The 15,858-nt window shown below is 49.6% G+C and overlaps 1 protein-coding gene across 1 annotated transcript in view; it reads right to left on the bottom strand.

Annotated features, from left to right (window-relative positions):
- Positions 1-15,851, bottom strand: part of LOC130309181 (leucine-rich repeat and calponin homology domain-containing protein 4-like) — a gene marked incomplete at both ends in the record, with an annotated part of 85,342 nt that extends 69,491 nt beyond the window's left edge. The window contains 9 exon segments of the mRNA XM_056552295.1: positions 2,097-2,182; positions 2,278-2,381; positions 4,784-4,871; positions 5,131-5,224; positions 5,319-5,437; positions 5,527-5,663; positions 6,883-6,988; positions 15,582-15,708; positions 15,790-15,851. Coding sequence (XP_056408270.1) covers positions 2,097-2,182; positions 2,278-2,381; positions 4,784-4,871; positions 5,131-5,224; positions 5,319-5,437; positions 5,527-5,663; positions 6,883-6,988; positions 15,582-15,708; positions 15,790-15,851 — 923 coding nt within the window.
- Between the last annotated feature and the right edge of the window lie 7 nt (positions 15,852-15,858).

Raw genomic sequence — 15,858 nt, 5'->3', positions numbered from 1 at the left:
ACTATATATAATACAGAGGACACTATAGTAATGTACAGAACAGGACATGGGGGGCGCCGTACTATATATAATACAGAGGACACTATAGTAATGTACAGAACAGGACATGGGGGGCGCTGTACTATATATAATACAGAGGACACTATAGTAATGTGCAGAACAGGACATGGGGGGGCGCTGTACTATATATAATACAGAGGACACTATAGTAATGTGCAGAACAGGACATGGGGGGGCACTGTGCTATATATAATACAGAGGACACTATAGTAATGTACAGAACAGGACATGGGGGGCGCTGTACTATATATAATACAGAGGACACTATAGTAATGTACAGAACAGGACATGGGGGGCTGTACTATATATAATACAGAGGATACTATAGTAATGTGCAGAACAGGACATGGGGGGGGCGCTGTGCTATATATAATACAGAGGACACTATAGTAATGTACAGAACAGGACATGGGGGGGCGCTGTGCTATATATATTACAGAGGACACTATAGTAATGTACAGAACAGGACATGGAGGGGCGCTGTACTATATATAATACAGAGGACACTATAGTAATGTACAGAACAGGACATGGGGGGGGCGCTGTGCTATATATAATACAGAGGACACTATAGTAATGTACAGAACAGGACATGGGGGGGCGCTGTACTATATATAATACAGAGGACACTATAGTAATGTACAGAACAGGACATGGGGGGGCGCTGTACTATATATAATACAGAGGACACTATAGTAATGTACAGAACAGGACATGGGGGCGCTGTACTATATATAATACAGAGGACACTATAGTAATGTACAGAACATGGGGGGCACTGTACTCCTATATATAATACAGAGGACACTATAGTAATGTACAGAACAGGACATGGGGGCGCTGTACTATATATAATACAGAGGACACTATAGTAATGTACAGAACATGGGGGGCGCTGTGCTCCTATATATAATACAGAGGACACTATAGTAATGTACAGAACAGGACATGGGGGGGCGCTGTACTATATATAATACAGAGGAGACTATAGTAATGTACAGAACAGGACACGGGGGGCGCTGCACTATATATAACACAGAGGACACTATAGTAATGTACAGAACAGGACATGGGGGGCGCTGTGCTATATATAATACAGAGGACACTATAGTAATGTACAGAACAGGACATGGGGGGGCGCTCTACTATATATAATACAGAGGACACTATAGTAATGTACAGAACAGAACATGGGGGGCGCTGTACTATATATAATACAGAGGAAACTATAGTAATGTACAGAACAGGACATGGGGGGCGCTGTACTCCTATATATAATACAGAGGACACTATAGTAATGTACAGAACAGAACATGGGGGGGCGCTGTACTATATATAATACAGAGGACACTATAGTAATGTACAGAACAGGACATGGGGGGGGCGCTGTACTATATATAATACAGAGGACACTATAGTAATGTACAGAACAGGACATGGGGGGCGCTGTACTATATATAATACAGAGGACACTATAGTAATGTACAGAACAGGACATGGGGGGCGCTGTACTATATATAATACAGAGGACACTATAGTAATGTACAGAACAGGACATGGGGGGCGCTGTGCTCCTATATATAATACAGAGGACACTATAGTAATGTACAGAACAGGACATGGGGGGGCGCTCTACTATATATAATACAGAGGAAACTATAGTAATGTACAGAACAGGACATGGGGGGGCGCTGTGCTATATATAATACAGAGGACACTATAGTAATGTACAGAACAGGACATGGGGGGCGCTGTACTATATATAATACAGAGGACACTATAGTAATGTACAGAACAGGACATGGGGGGGGCGCTCTACTATATATAATACAGAGGAAACTATAGTAATGTACAGAACAGGACATGGGGGGCGCTGTGCTCCTATATAATATAGTTCCATATACACACAATCCTCAGGAATTCTCCTCAGCCTTATACTATGTGTTCTGGATAGGAAACAGATGTCTCCCCTGACAAGGCTCCTAATACCTCACAGCTGCTGGAGGATCCACTGCCAACCACATGGAGACACTTACCCGCACACCAGGGTCCTCTCCTCCGGCCGGGGTGTGGAGTGTGAGTCTGGTTGGGGTGTGGAGTGTGAGTCTGGCTTCCTCTTCTCCTGTAACATAGAGGACACTGGAGATGACGGCAGCCACGAAGAGAGGGGGGAGCCCCCCGGTATATAACAGAGGAGGAGGGGGCAGCGCCACTTACCTGAGGAGTAGCCATCGTGTGAAGGCCGTTGTCAGACCTCCCTTCCTCCTCTTCCTCATTTGTGCTGCTGTCAATGAAATCCAGCTGCTCGCTCTCTCCATTCGCTACAATAGAAATAGTGAAATTTCACATTTCATGACAGAAGTGGCTCCAAACCACTGCAACCCTGGGTCACCAATCTAGTGAGCTGCTGAAATGGTCACCAAGATTTCTATAGACATTAAAATACAACTTGGTGAGGGATAAGATTACAGCTACCTATAGAAGTCTATGAAGAATGAAGCTGCAGAGCGACAATGGCAGAAACACACAGAAGATGAAAGCTCTACTGTTATATCTTACTTCAGTACTGCTCTATAATGTCCTCCATGCTGCCCATAGAAGTCTATGGAGAGGGAGGAGCTGCAGAGAAAGACAAGGCAGAAAACATCTGCTGAAGGCTCTAGTAAGAGTTGTATCCCACCCAAGTGCTACATTTACAGTTTATACTGCTCAGTGCTGCTCTATAATGCCCTATATGCTGAAGGTATAATAAAGAGGGGCAGGGCTCTTCTGTGAGTGCAGTGTATGGAGACATCATTGCAGATAGTCTACACCCACTAGGTCTGGTACATAAGTGCCATAATCTGGTGATAAGTGCCTTATACGGGTTTATAATGTTTGATGGCTAGTCAACATTTAACCCCTTAAGGACTCAGGGTTTTTCCGTTTTTGCACTTTAGTTTTTTCCTCCTTACCTTTTAAAAATCATAACCCTTTCAATTTTCCACCTAAAAATCCATATTATGGCTTATTTTTTGCGTCGCCAATTCTACTTTGCAGTGACATTAGTCATTTTACCCAAAAATGCACGGCGAAAAGGAAAAAAAAAACATTGTGCGACAAAATCGGAAAAAAACGCCATTTTGTAACTTTTGGGGGCTTCCGTTTCTACGCAGTGTATATTTCGGTAAAAATTACACCTTATCTTTATTCTGTAGGTCCATACGGTTAAAATGATCCCCTACTTATATAGGTTTGATTTTGTCGCACTTCTGGAAAAAATCATAACTACATGCAGGAAAATGTATACGTTTAAAAATGTCATCTTCTGACCCCTATAACTTTTTTATTTTTCCACGTACGGGGCGGTATGAGGACTCATTTTTTGCGCCGTGATCTGAAGTTTTTATTGGTATGATTTTTGTTTTGATCGGACTTTTTGATCACTTTTTATTCATTTTTTAATGTTATAAAAAGTTACCAAAATTCGCTTTTTTGGACTTTGGAATTTTCTTGCGCGTACGCCATTGACCGTACGGCTTAATTAATGATATATTTTTATAGTTCGGACATTTACGCACGCGGCGATACCACATATGTTTATTTTTATTTTTTTTTACACTGTTTTCTTTTTCTTATGGGAAAAGGGGGGTGATTCAAACTTTTATTAGGGAAGGAGTTAAATGACCTTTATTAACACTTTTTTTTTACTTTTTTTTTGCAGTGTTATAGGTCCCATAGGGACCTATAACACTGCACACACTGATCATTGTTATCCCATAGGGACCTATAACACTGCACACACTGATCTCTTATACTGATCAATATTATCCCATAGGGACCTATAACACTGCACACACTGATCTCTTATACTGATCATTATTATCCCATAGGAGACTATAACACAGCACACACTGATCTCTTATACTGATCAATATTATCCCATAGGGACCTATAACACTGCACACACTGATCTCTTATACTGATCATTATTATCCCATAGGAGACTATAACACAGCACACACTGATCTCTTATACTGATCAATATTATCCCATAGGGACCTATAACACTGCACACACTGATCTCTTATACTGATCATTATTATCCCATAGGGACCTATAACACTGCACACACTGATCTCTTATACTGATCAATATTATCCCATAGGGACCTATAACACTGCACACACTGATCTCCTATGCTGATCACTGGCATGTATTAACACGCCTGTGATCAGCATTATCGGCGCTTGACTGCTCCTGCCTGGATCTCAGGCACGGAGCAGTCATTCGTCGATCGGACACCGAGGAGGCAGGTAAGAGCCCTCCCGGTGTCCGATCAGCTGTTCGGGACGCCGCGATTTCACCGCGGCGGTCCCGAACAGCCCGACTGAGCAGCCGGGATACTTTCAGTTTCACTTTAGAAGCGGCGGTCAGCTTTGACCGCCGCTTCTAAAGGGTTAATACCGCACATCGCCGCGATCGGCGATGTGTGGTATTAGCCGCGGGTCCCGGCCGTTGACCCCGCCGGGACCCACGCGATATGATGCGGGATCGCGGCGCGATCCCGCTTCATATCGCGGAAGCCGGCGCAGGACGTAAATATACGTCCTGCGTCGTTAAGGGGTTAAGGGGGGCTCCAGTGTGCTGCTGGGGGCTTTTATATATGTTCTCCTGTATCCCCACCCCTGCTGGTGGTCTGACACTATACATCAGCATGTAGAGAGCAGAGAGGGTAACGTACTGGCACCGTTGAGCTTCTCTTTGAATTGTCGCACATCTCGCCCCAAACCGGAGACTCTGAAGGAGAGGTCTGAGAGCTCATCCACAGACTGGAAGAAAGAAAAAGGGTTAATGACAGAGAAGCCAGACATGACCAGGCTAAGAGGACGCACCGCTTCCTGTATGGTGGGAACACGTCAGTGACCTTACAGCTGACAGGTCATTGACACGACCCATGAGAAAGCCCAAATGACACAGACTAGAGGAGCCGCTGATTTACAGGGGGTGACAATCATCACAAGGGGGTGGGGGAGGGTCAGAATAGCTACAGACAAGGGTTGTGTGACAGGTAAAACGCTGTGTATGCACCTCATTGCCGGACCACCGCTTGCTGCCGCTGTCCACACTGTTAAATCCAGAATCAAGCCCCCCGTATGGTTGAGAGTACAGGTCATCGGTCAGGCTACAAGAAGAGAAGCCATAAGACGAGTATGAATGCCATAGTGGTGGCTGTGCCCGGATGATGTCACATGACCTGTGCTGGACCATACACTTACCACGCAGTGAAGCTGGTGGGGCGGCTCAGTTTTCCCAGGTCACCCAGCTCCGCAGTTGGTTTACTACAAGCTTCTATGTTCAAGTACTTAAATATGTGAACCTTTCCTTTAAGGCAAATCTAGACCGTGAAAGAAAATAGATTACACCAGCCCCTGGTGGACACCATTAGTACTGCAGAGTGATACAGAAAAATAGGGGGCTGCTTACCTGAGCGGGAGGGTACTGCAGGGGGTTGTTGTCCAGAATGATGCTCTGAAGGTGCCGCAAGTGGCGGTAACAGGTAGGAATACGGGAGACGCGGTTACAGGAGAAGTCCAGGCGAGTCAGAGGCAGCGCGGAGATTTCTGACAAACACCAGATGTGAAGACTCAATGACGTGTCACATGGGGGGGCAATCCTAACCGCACCGTCACCACAACACCGGGTCACATGGGGGGCAATCCTAACCGCACCGTCACTACAACACCGGGTCACATGGGGGGGCAATCCTAACCGCACCGTCACCACAACACCGGGTCACATGGGGGGGGCAATCCTAACTGCACTGTCACCCCAACACCGGGTCACATGGGGGGCAATCCTAACCGCACTGTCACCCCAACACCGGGTCACATGGGGGGGGGGGGGGGGGGGCGCAATCCTAACCGCACTGTCACCCCAAGACCGGGTCACATGGGGGGGAAATCCTAACCGCACTGTCACCCCAACACCGGGTCACATGGGGGGGCGGGGGGGGGCAATCCTAACCGCTCAGTCACCCCAACACCGGGTCACATGGGGGGGGGGGGGGCAATCCTAACCGCTCAGTCACCCCAACAACGGGTCACACGGGGGGGGGGCAATCCTAACCGCACTGTCACCCCAACAACGGGTCACATGGGGGGGCAATCCTAACCGCACTGTCACCCCAACACCGGGTCACATGGGGGGGGGGGCAATCCTAACCGCACTGTCACCCCAACACCGGGTCACATGGGGGGGGGGGGCAATCCTAACCGCACTGTCACCCCAACACCGGGTCACATGGGGGGGGGGCAATCCTAACCGCACTGTCACCCCAACAACGGGTCACATGGGGGGGCAATCCTAACCGCACTGTCACCCCAACACCGGGTCACATGGGGGGGGGGGGCAATCCTAACCGCACTGTCACCCCAACACCGGGTCACATGGGGGGGGGGGGGGCAATCCTAACCGCACTGTCACCCCAACACCGGGTCACATGGGGGGGGGGGGCAATCCTAACCGCACTGTCACCCCAACACCGGGTCACATGGGGGGGGGGGCAATCCTAACCGCTCAGTCACCCCAACACCGGGTTACATGGGGGGGGGGGCAATCCTAACCGCACTGTCACCCCAACACCGGGTCACATGGGGGGGGGGCAATCCTAACCGCTCAGTCACCCCAACACCGGGTCACATGGGGGGGGGGGGCAATCCTAACCGCACTGTCACCCCAACACCAAGTCACATGGGGGGGCGCATCCCACCCGCTCACTTACCACAACACTGGGTCACTACCCACATAGTCCGCTCATCTACACGTTTATATATCACTTACCTTCCGGCAGAGACGTCAGCTGATTCCTGCGCACGTTTAATTCTCGCAGTGACCCCATAGACCCCATCTGTGCGGGCAGCAACTGGAGCTCATTGCAGCTGATATCCTGTGACACCAAAACAATAGAGAAGTCAGCATACAACTCCACCCACCATTCATAATCCACTACTACACCTAATATACCTGGAGTCACCTGTCCAGCTGCATTACACTGTGGTAAGACATTATATCCAAGCTAGACACAGCCCCGCCCCCTGTATGACATCACTGATATAATATAATGACATGTGATCACAGCCCCGCCCCCTGTATGACATCACTGATATAATATAATGACATGTGATCACAGCCCCGCCCCCTGTATGACATCACTGATATAATATAATAGTAATATAATGACATGTGATCACAGCCCCGCCCCCTGTATGACATCACTGATGTAATATAATGACATGTGATCATAGCCCCGCCCCCTGTATGACATCACTGATGTAATATAATGACATGTGATCATAGCCCCGCCCCCTGTATGACATCACTGATGTAATATAATGACATGTGATCATAGCCCCGCCCCCTGTATGACATCACTGATATAATAGTAATATAATGACATGTGATCACTGCCCCAAACCCCCCCATGACATCACAGTATGACTTATTAATCTGCGGTGGTATCACTGTATTATTACAGCTAGAGAGGAGTGAAGTTACAGTGATGCCGTTCTGCACGGACCTCGCGGCTCGGCGTTTAATGACTTTATCCTGCATAAATTAGTTCAGCTTTCCGGGGGGCCAATGGCTGGAGACTCTCCTAGGACTGTATCCACCTTTTCTGGCCACCGGAGCACTGGAAAGCTGAACTAATTTATGCAGGATAAAGTCATTAAACGCCGAGCCGCGAGGTCCGTGCAGAATCGCATCACTGTAACTTCACTCCTCTCTAATTACAGCATTCAGTGCACTGGGGATCCTGTGGTTCCTGACCTATGGTGGGGTCCCAGTGACCTGTATATGGATTCCTATATACCCCTGTGGTTCCTGACCTATGGTGGGGTCCCAGTGACCTGTATATGGATTCCTATATACCCCTGTGGTTCCTGACCTATGGTGGGGTCCCAGTGACCTGTATATGGATTCCTATATACCCCTGTGATTCCTGACCTATGGTGGTGTCCCAGTGACCTGTATATGGATTCCTATATACCCCTGTGGTTCCTGACCTATGGTGGGGTCCCAGTGACCTGTATATGGAGTCCTATATACACCTGTGATTCCTGACCTATGGTGGGGTCTCAGTGACCTGTATACGGAGTCCTATATACCCCTATATAGCCCTGGGATTCCTGACCTATGGTGGTGTCCCAGTGACCTGTATATGGATTCCTATATACCCCTGGGATTCCTGTGGTTCCTGACCTATGGTGGTGTCCCAGTGACCTGTATACGGAGTCCTATATACCCCTGGGATTCCTGTGGTTCCTGACCTATGGTGGTGTCCCAGTGACCTGTATATGGATTCCTATATACCCCTGGGATTCCTGTGGTTCCTGACCTATGGTGGTGTCCCAGTGACCTGTATACGGAGTCCTATATACCCCTGGGATTCCTGTGGTTCCTGACCTATGGTGATGTCCCAGTGACCTGTATATGGATTCCTATATACCCCTGTGATTCCTGACCTATGGTGGGGTCCCAGTGACCTGTATATGGATTCCTATATACACCTGTGATTCCTGACCTATGGTGGGGTCCCAGTGACCTGTATATGGATTCCTATATACCCCTGTGGTTCCTGACCTATGGTGGTGTCCCAGTGACCTGTATACAAATTCCTATAGACCCCTATATACCCCAGTGGTCCCTGACCTATGGTGGTGTCCCAGTGACCTGTATACGGAGTCCTATATACCCCAGTGGTCCCTGACCTATGGTGGTGTCCCAGTGACCTGTATACGGAGTCCTATATACCCCTGGGATTCCTGTGGTTCCTGACTTATGGTGGTGTCCCAGTGACCTGTATATGGATTCCTATATACCCCTGTGGTTCCTGACCTATGGTGGGGTCCCAGTGACCTGTATATGGATTCCTATATACCCCTGTGGTTCCTGACCTATGGTGGTGTCCCAGTGACCTGTATATGGATTCCTATATACCCCTGTGGTTCCTGACCTATGGTGGTGTCCCAGTGATCTGTATACGGAGTCCTATATACCCCTATATAGCTCTGGGATTCCTGACCTATGGTGGTGTCCCAGTGATCTGTATATGGATTCCTATATACCCCTGTGGTTCCTGACCTATGGTGGTGTCCCAGTGATCTGTATATGGATTCCTATATACCCCTATATAGCTCTGGGATTCCTGACCTATGGTGGTGTCCCAGTGACCTGTATATGGATTCCTATATACCCCTGTGGTTCCTGACCTATGGTGGTGTCCCGGTGATCTGTATACGGATTCCTATATACCCCTATATAGCCCTGTGGTTCCTGACCTATGGTGGTGTCCCAGTGACCTGTATACGGAGTCCTATATACCCCTATATACCCCTGTGGTTCCTGACCTATGGTGGTGTCCCAGTGACCTGTATACAGATTCCTATATATCCATATATACCCCTGTGGTTCCTGACCTATGGTGGGGTCCCAGTGACCTGTATACGGAGTCCTATATACCCCAGTGGTTCCTGACCTATGGTGGTGTCCCAGTGACCTGTATACGGAGTCCTATATACCCCAGTGGTCCCTGACCTATGGTGGTGTCCCAGTGATCTGTATACGGAGTCCTATATACCCCAGTGGTCCCTGACCTATGGTGGTGTCCCAGTGACCTGTATACGGAGTCCTATATACCCCTGGGATTCCTGTGGTTCCTGACCTATGGTGGTGTCCCAGTGACCTGTATACGGAGTCCTATATACCCCTATATACCCCAGTGGTCCCTGACCTATGGTGGTGTCCCAGTGATCTGTATACGGAGTCCTATATACCCATATATACCCTGTGGTTCCTGACCTATGGTGGTGTCCCGGTGATCTGTATACGGAGTCCTATATACACCTGTGATTCCTGACCTATGGTGGGGTCCCTGTGACCTGTATACAGAGTCCTATATAGCCCTGGGATTCCTGTGGTCCCTGACCTATGGTGGTGTCCCAGTGTACGGAGTCCTATATACCCCTATATACCCCTAGGATTCCTGACCTATGGTGGTGTCCCGGTGATCTGTATACAGAGTCCTATATACCCCTATATAGCCCTGGGATTCCTGACCTATGGTGGTGTCCCAGTGACCTGTATACGGAGTCCTATATACCCCTATATAGCCCTGAGATTCCTGACCTATGGTGGTGTCCCAGTGACCTGCATACGAAGTCCTATATACCCCTAGGATTCCTGACCTATAGTGGTGTCCCGGTGACCTGTATACGGAGTCCTATATACCCCTATATACCCCTAGGATTCCTGACCTATGGTGGTGTCCCGGTGATCTGTATACGGAGTCCTATATACCCCTAGGATTCCTGACCTATGGTGGTGTCCCGGTGATCTGTATACGGAGTCCTATATACCCCTATATACCCCTGGGATTCCTGACCTATGGTGGTGTACCAGTGACCTGCATACGGAGTCCTATATACCCCTATATACACACCTGTGGTTCCTGACCTATGGTGGTGTCCCAGTGACCTGTATACGGAGTCCTATATACCCCTGTGGTTCCTGACCTATGGTGGTGTCCCAGTGACCTGTATACGGAGTCCTATATACCCCTGGGATTCCTGACCTATGGTGGTGTCCCAGTGACCTGTATACGGAGTCCTATATACCCCTGGGATTCCTGACCTATGGTGGTGTCCCGGTGATCTGTATACAGAGTCCTATATACCCCTATATAGCCCTGGGATTCCTGACCTATGGTGGTGTCCTAGTGACCTGTATACGGAGTCCTATATACTCCTATATAGCCCTAGGATTCCTGACCTATGGTGGTGTCCCAGTGACCTGTATACGGAGTCCTATATACCCCTATATAGCCCTGGGATTCCAGTGGTCCCTGACCTATGGTGGTGTACCAGTGACCTGAATACGGAGTCCTATATACCCCAGTGGTTCCTGACCTATGGTGGTGTCCCAGTGATCTGTATACGGAGTCCTATATACCCCAGTGGTCCCTGACCTATGGTGGTGTCCCCGTGATCTGTATACGGAGTCCTATATACCCCAGTGGTCCCTGACCTATGGTGGTGTACCAGTGACCTGTATACGGATTCCTATATACCCCAGTGGTCCCTGACCTATGGTGGTGTCCCAGTGACCTGTATACGGATTCCTATATACCCCAGTGGTCCCTGAACTATGGTGGTGCACCAGTGACCTGCATACGGAGTCCTATATACCCCTGGGATTCCTGACCTATGGTGGTGTCCCGGTGACCTGTATACGGAGTCCTATATACCCCTATATAGCCCTGGGATTCCTGACCTATGGTGGTGTCCCAGTGACCTGTATACGGAGTCCTATATACCCCTATATAGCCCTAGGATTCCTGACCTATGGTGGTGTCCCAGTGACCTGTATACGGAGTACTATATACCCCTAGGATTCCTGACCTATAGTGGTGTCCCGGTGATCTGTATACGGAGTCCTATATACCCCTATATACCCCAGTGGTCCCTGACCTATGGTGGTGTCCCAGTGACCTGTATACGGATTCCTATATACCCCAGTGGTCCCTGAACTATGGTGGTGCACCAGTGACCTGCATACGGAGTCCTATATACCCCTGGGATTCCTGACCTATAGTGGTGTCCCGGTGATCTGTATACGGAGTCCTATATACCCCTAAATACCCCTGGGATTCCTGACCTATAGTGGTGTCCCAGTGACCTGTATACGGAGTCCTATATACCCCTATATAGCCCTGGGATTCCAGTGGTCCCTGACCTATGGTGGTGTCCCAGTGACCTGTATACGGAGTCCTATATACCCCAGTGGTCCCTGACCTATGGTGGTGTCCCAGTGATCTGTATACGCAGTCCTATATACCCCAGTGGTCCCTGACATATGGTGGTGTCCCAGTGACCTGTATACGGAGTCCTATATACCCCAGTGGTCCCTGAACTATGGTGGTGTCCCAGTGACCTGTATACGGATTCCTATATACCCCAGTGGTCCCTGACCTATGGTGGTGCACCAGTGACCTGCATACGGAGTCCTATATACCCCTGGGATTCCTGACCTATGGTGGTGTCCCGGTGACCTGTATACGGAGTCCTATATACCCCTATATAGCCCTGGGATTCCTGACCTATGGTGGTGTCCTAGTGACCTGTATACGGAGTCCTATATACCCCTATATAGCCCTAGGATTCCTGACCTATGGTGGTGTCCCAGTGACCTGTATACGGAGTCCTATATACCCCTAAATACCCCTGGGATTCCTGACCTATGGTGGTGTCCCAGTGACCTGTATACGGAGTCCTATATACCCCTATATAGCCCTGGGATTCCAGTGGTCCCTGACCTATGGTGGTGTCCCAGTGACCTGTATATGGAGTCCTATATACCCCAGTGGTCCCTGACCTATGGTGGTGTCCCAGTGATCTGTATACAGAGTCCTATATACCCCAGTGGTCCCTGACATATGGTGGTGTCCCAGTGACCTGTATACGGAGTCCTATATACCCCAGTGGTCCCTGAACTATGGTGGTGTCCCAGTGACCTGTATACGGATTCCTATATACCCCAGTGGTCCCTGAACTATGGTGGTGCACCAGTGATCTGTATATGGATTCCTATATACCCCAGTGGTTCCTGACCTATGGTGGTGTCCCAGTGATCTGTATACGGAGTCCTATATACCCCAGTGGTCCCTGACCTATGGTGGTGTCCCCGTGATCTGTATACGGAGTCCTATATACCCCAGTGGTCCCTGACCTATGGTGGTGTACCAGTGACCTGTATACGGATTCCTATATACCCCAGTGGTCCCTGACCTATGGTGGTGTCCCAGTGACCTGTATACGGATTCCTATATACCCCAGTGGTCCCTGAACTATGGTGGTGCACCAGTGACCTGCATACGGAGTCCTATATACCCCTGGGATTCCTGACCTATGGTGGTGTCCCGGTGACCTGTATACGGAGTCCTATATACCCCTATATACCCCTGGGATTCCTGACCTATGGTGGTGTCCTAGTGACCTGTATACGGAGTCCTATATACCCCTATATAGCCCTAGGATTCCTGACCTATGGTGGTGTCCCAGTGACCTGTATACGGAGTACTATATACCCCTAGGATTCCTGACCTATAGTGGTGTCCCGGTGATCTGTATACGGAGTCCTATATACCCCTATATACCCCTAGGATTCCTGACCTATAGTGGTGTCCCAGTGACCTGTATACGGAGTCCTATATACCCCTATATAGCCCTGGTATTCCAGTGGTCCCTGACCTATGGTGGTGTCCCAGTGACCTGTATACGGAGTCCTATATACCCCAGTGGTCCCTGACCTATGGTGGTGTCCCAGTGATCTGTATACGGAGTCCTATATACCCCAGTGGTCCCTGACATATGGTGGTGTCCCAGTGACCTGTATACGGAGTCCTATATACCCCAGTGGTCCCTGAACTATGGTGGTGTCCCAGTGACCTGTATACGGATTCCTATATACCCCAGTGGTCCCTGACCTATGGTGGTGCACCAGTGACCTGCATACGGAGTCCTATATACCCCTGGGATTCCTGACCTATGGTGGTGTCCCGGTGACCTGTATACGGAGTCCTATATACCCCTATATAGCCCTGGGATTCCTGACCTATGGTGGTGTCCTAGTGACCTGTATACGGAGTCCTATATACCCCTATATAGCCCTAGGATTCCTGACCTATGGTGGTGTCCCAGTGACCTGTATACGGAGTCCTATATACCCCTAAATACCCATGGGATTCCTGACCTATGGTGGTGTCCCAGTGACCTGTATACGGAGTCCTATATACCCCTATATAGCCCTGGGATTCCAGTGGTCCCTGACCTATGGTGGTGTCCCAGTGACCTGTATATGGAGTCCTATATACCCCAGTGGTCCCTGACCTATGGTGGTGTCCCAGTGATCTGTATACAGAGTCCTATATACCCCAGTGGTCCCTGACATATGGTGGTGTCCCAGTGACCTGTATACGGAGTCCTATATACCCCAGTGGTCCCTGAACTATGGTGGTGCACCAGTGACCTGTATACGGAGTCCTATATACCCCTATATAGCCCTGGTATTCCAGTGGTCCCTGACCTATGGTGGTGTCCCAGTGACCTGTATACGGAGTCCTATATACCCCAGTGGTCCCTGACCTATGGTGGTGTCCCAGTGATCTGTATACGGAGTCCTATATACCCCAGTGGTCCCTGACATATGGTGGTGTCCCAGTGACCTGTATACGGAGTCCTATATACCCCAGTGGTCCCTGAACTATGGTGGTGTCCCAGTGACCTGTATACGGATTCCTATATACCCCAGTGGTCCCTGACCTATGGTGGTGCACCAGTGACCTGCATACGGAGTCCTATATACCCCTGGGATTCCTGACCTATGGTGGTGTCCCGGTGACCTGTATACGGAGTCCTATATACCCCTATATAGCCCTGGGATTCCTGACCTATGGTGGTGTCCTAGTGACCTGTATACGGAGTCCTATATACCCCTATATAGCCCTAGGATTCCTGACCTATGGTGGTGTCCCAGTGACCTGTATACGGAGTCCTATATACCCCTAAATACCCATGGGATTCCTGACCTATGGTGGTGTCCCAGTGACCTGTATACGGAGTCCTATATACCCCTATATAGCCCTGGGATTCCAGTGGTCCCTGACCTATGGTGGTGTCCCAGTGACCTGTATATGGAGTCCTATATACCCCAGTGGTCCCTGACCTATGGTGGTGTCCCAGTGATCTGTATACAGAGTCCTATATACCCCAGTGGTCCCTGACATATGGTGGTGTCCCAGTGACCTGTATACGGAGTCCTATATACCCCAGTGGTCCCTGACCTATGGTGGTGTCCCAGTGATCTGTATACGGAGTCCTATATACCCCAGTGGTCCCTGACCTATGGTGGTGTCCCAGTGACCTGTATACGGATTCCTATATACCCCAGTGGTCCCTGAACTATGGTGGTGCACCAGTGATCTGTATATGGATTCCTATATACCCCTATATAGCTCTGGGATTCCTGACCTATGGTGGTGTCCAAGTGACCTGTATACGGAGTCCTATATACCCCAGTGGTCCCTGAACTATGGTGGTGCACCAGTGACCTGTATACGGAGTCCTATATACCCCTGGGATATAACAGATATACACCACGCTGGACGGGATCTGCAGCTCAGCAGATTCACACGAAGACAAAGCAGGAAGCTCCAGATTACACAACGTGCCGGCAGCGTGAAGCAACATCCTCCGGTGACAACATCTACTGTACATACCCAGAGCTCACAGCTGGTGGTCACTGACTAGTGAGGAGCACTTACATACAATCCACACATCACACACTGACTATAGGAGCCACAATGCAGCTCTCTACAGCAGTGGCGCAGTATGGCCTCCTGCCCCAATAGAGAAGGGGGAATACAATGAGAATGGCAGCACATCCCCCCCGCCGGGGGCCATCTGCTGTATACAGAGGACACTCACCAGCTGCCGCAGGCTGCTCATGGCGCCCACCTCCTCCGGCACGGAGCTCAGCTTGTTGTTACTGGCGATGAGCACGGTGAGGGGCAGGCGACAGATGTGAGGGGGCAGGGAGGTCAGGAGGTTGCGGCTGTAGAGACAAAGCACAGGGATTAGATATGTGGAGAGCGGACGGTGAGCACTTGGGGGCGCTATAATGGGGACCACTTACCTAATGTTCAGGTAGGTGAGCACCTGCAGGTTACACAGCGATGGAGACAGGGTCCGCAGACAGTTGTGG

Source organism: Hyla sarda, unplaced genomic scaffold, assembly GCF_029499605.1.
Source record: "Hyla sarda isolate aHylSar1 unplaced genomic scaffold, aHylSar1.hap1 scaffold_1513, whole genome shotgun sequence".
In the NCBI taxonomy this organism is placed as follows: Eukaryota; Metazoa; Chordata; class Amphibia; order Anura; family Hylidae; genus Hyla; species Hyla sarda.
The sequence above is the reverse complement of the archived record's forward strand: the minus strand, read 5'-3'. Positions and strand labels throughout refer to the sequence as shown.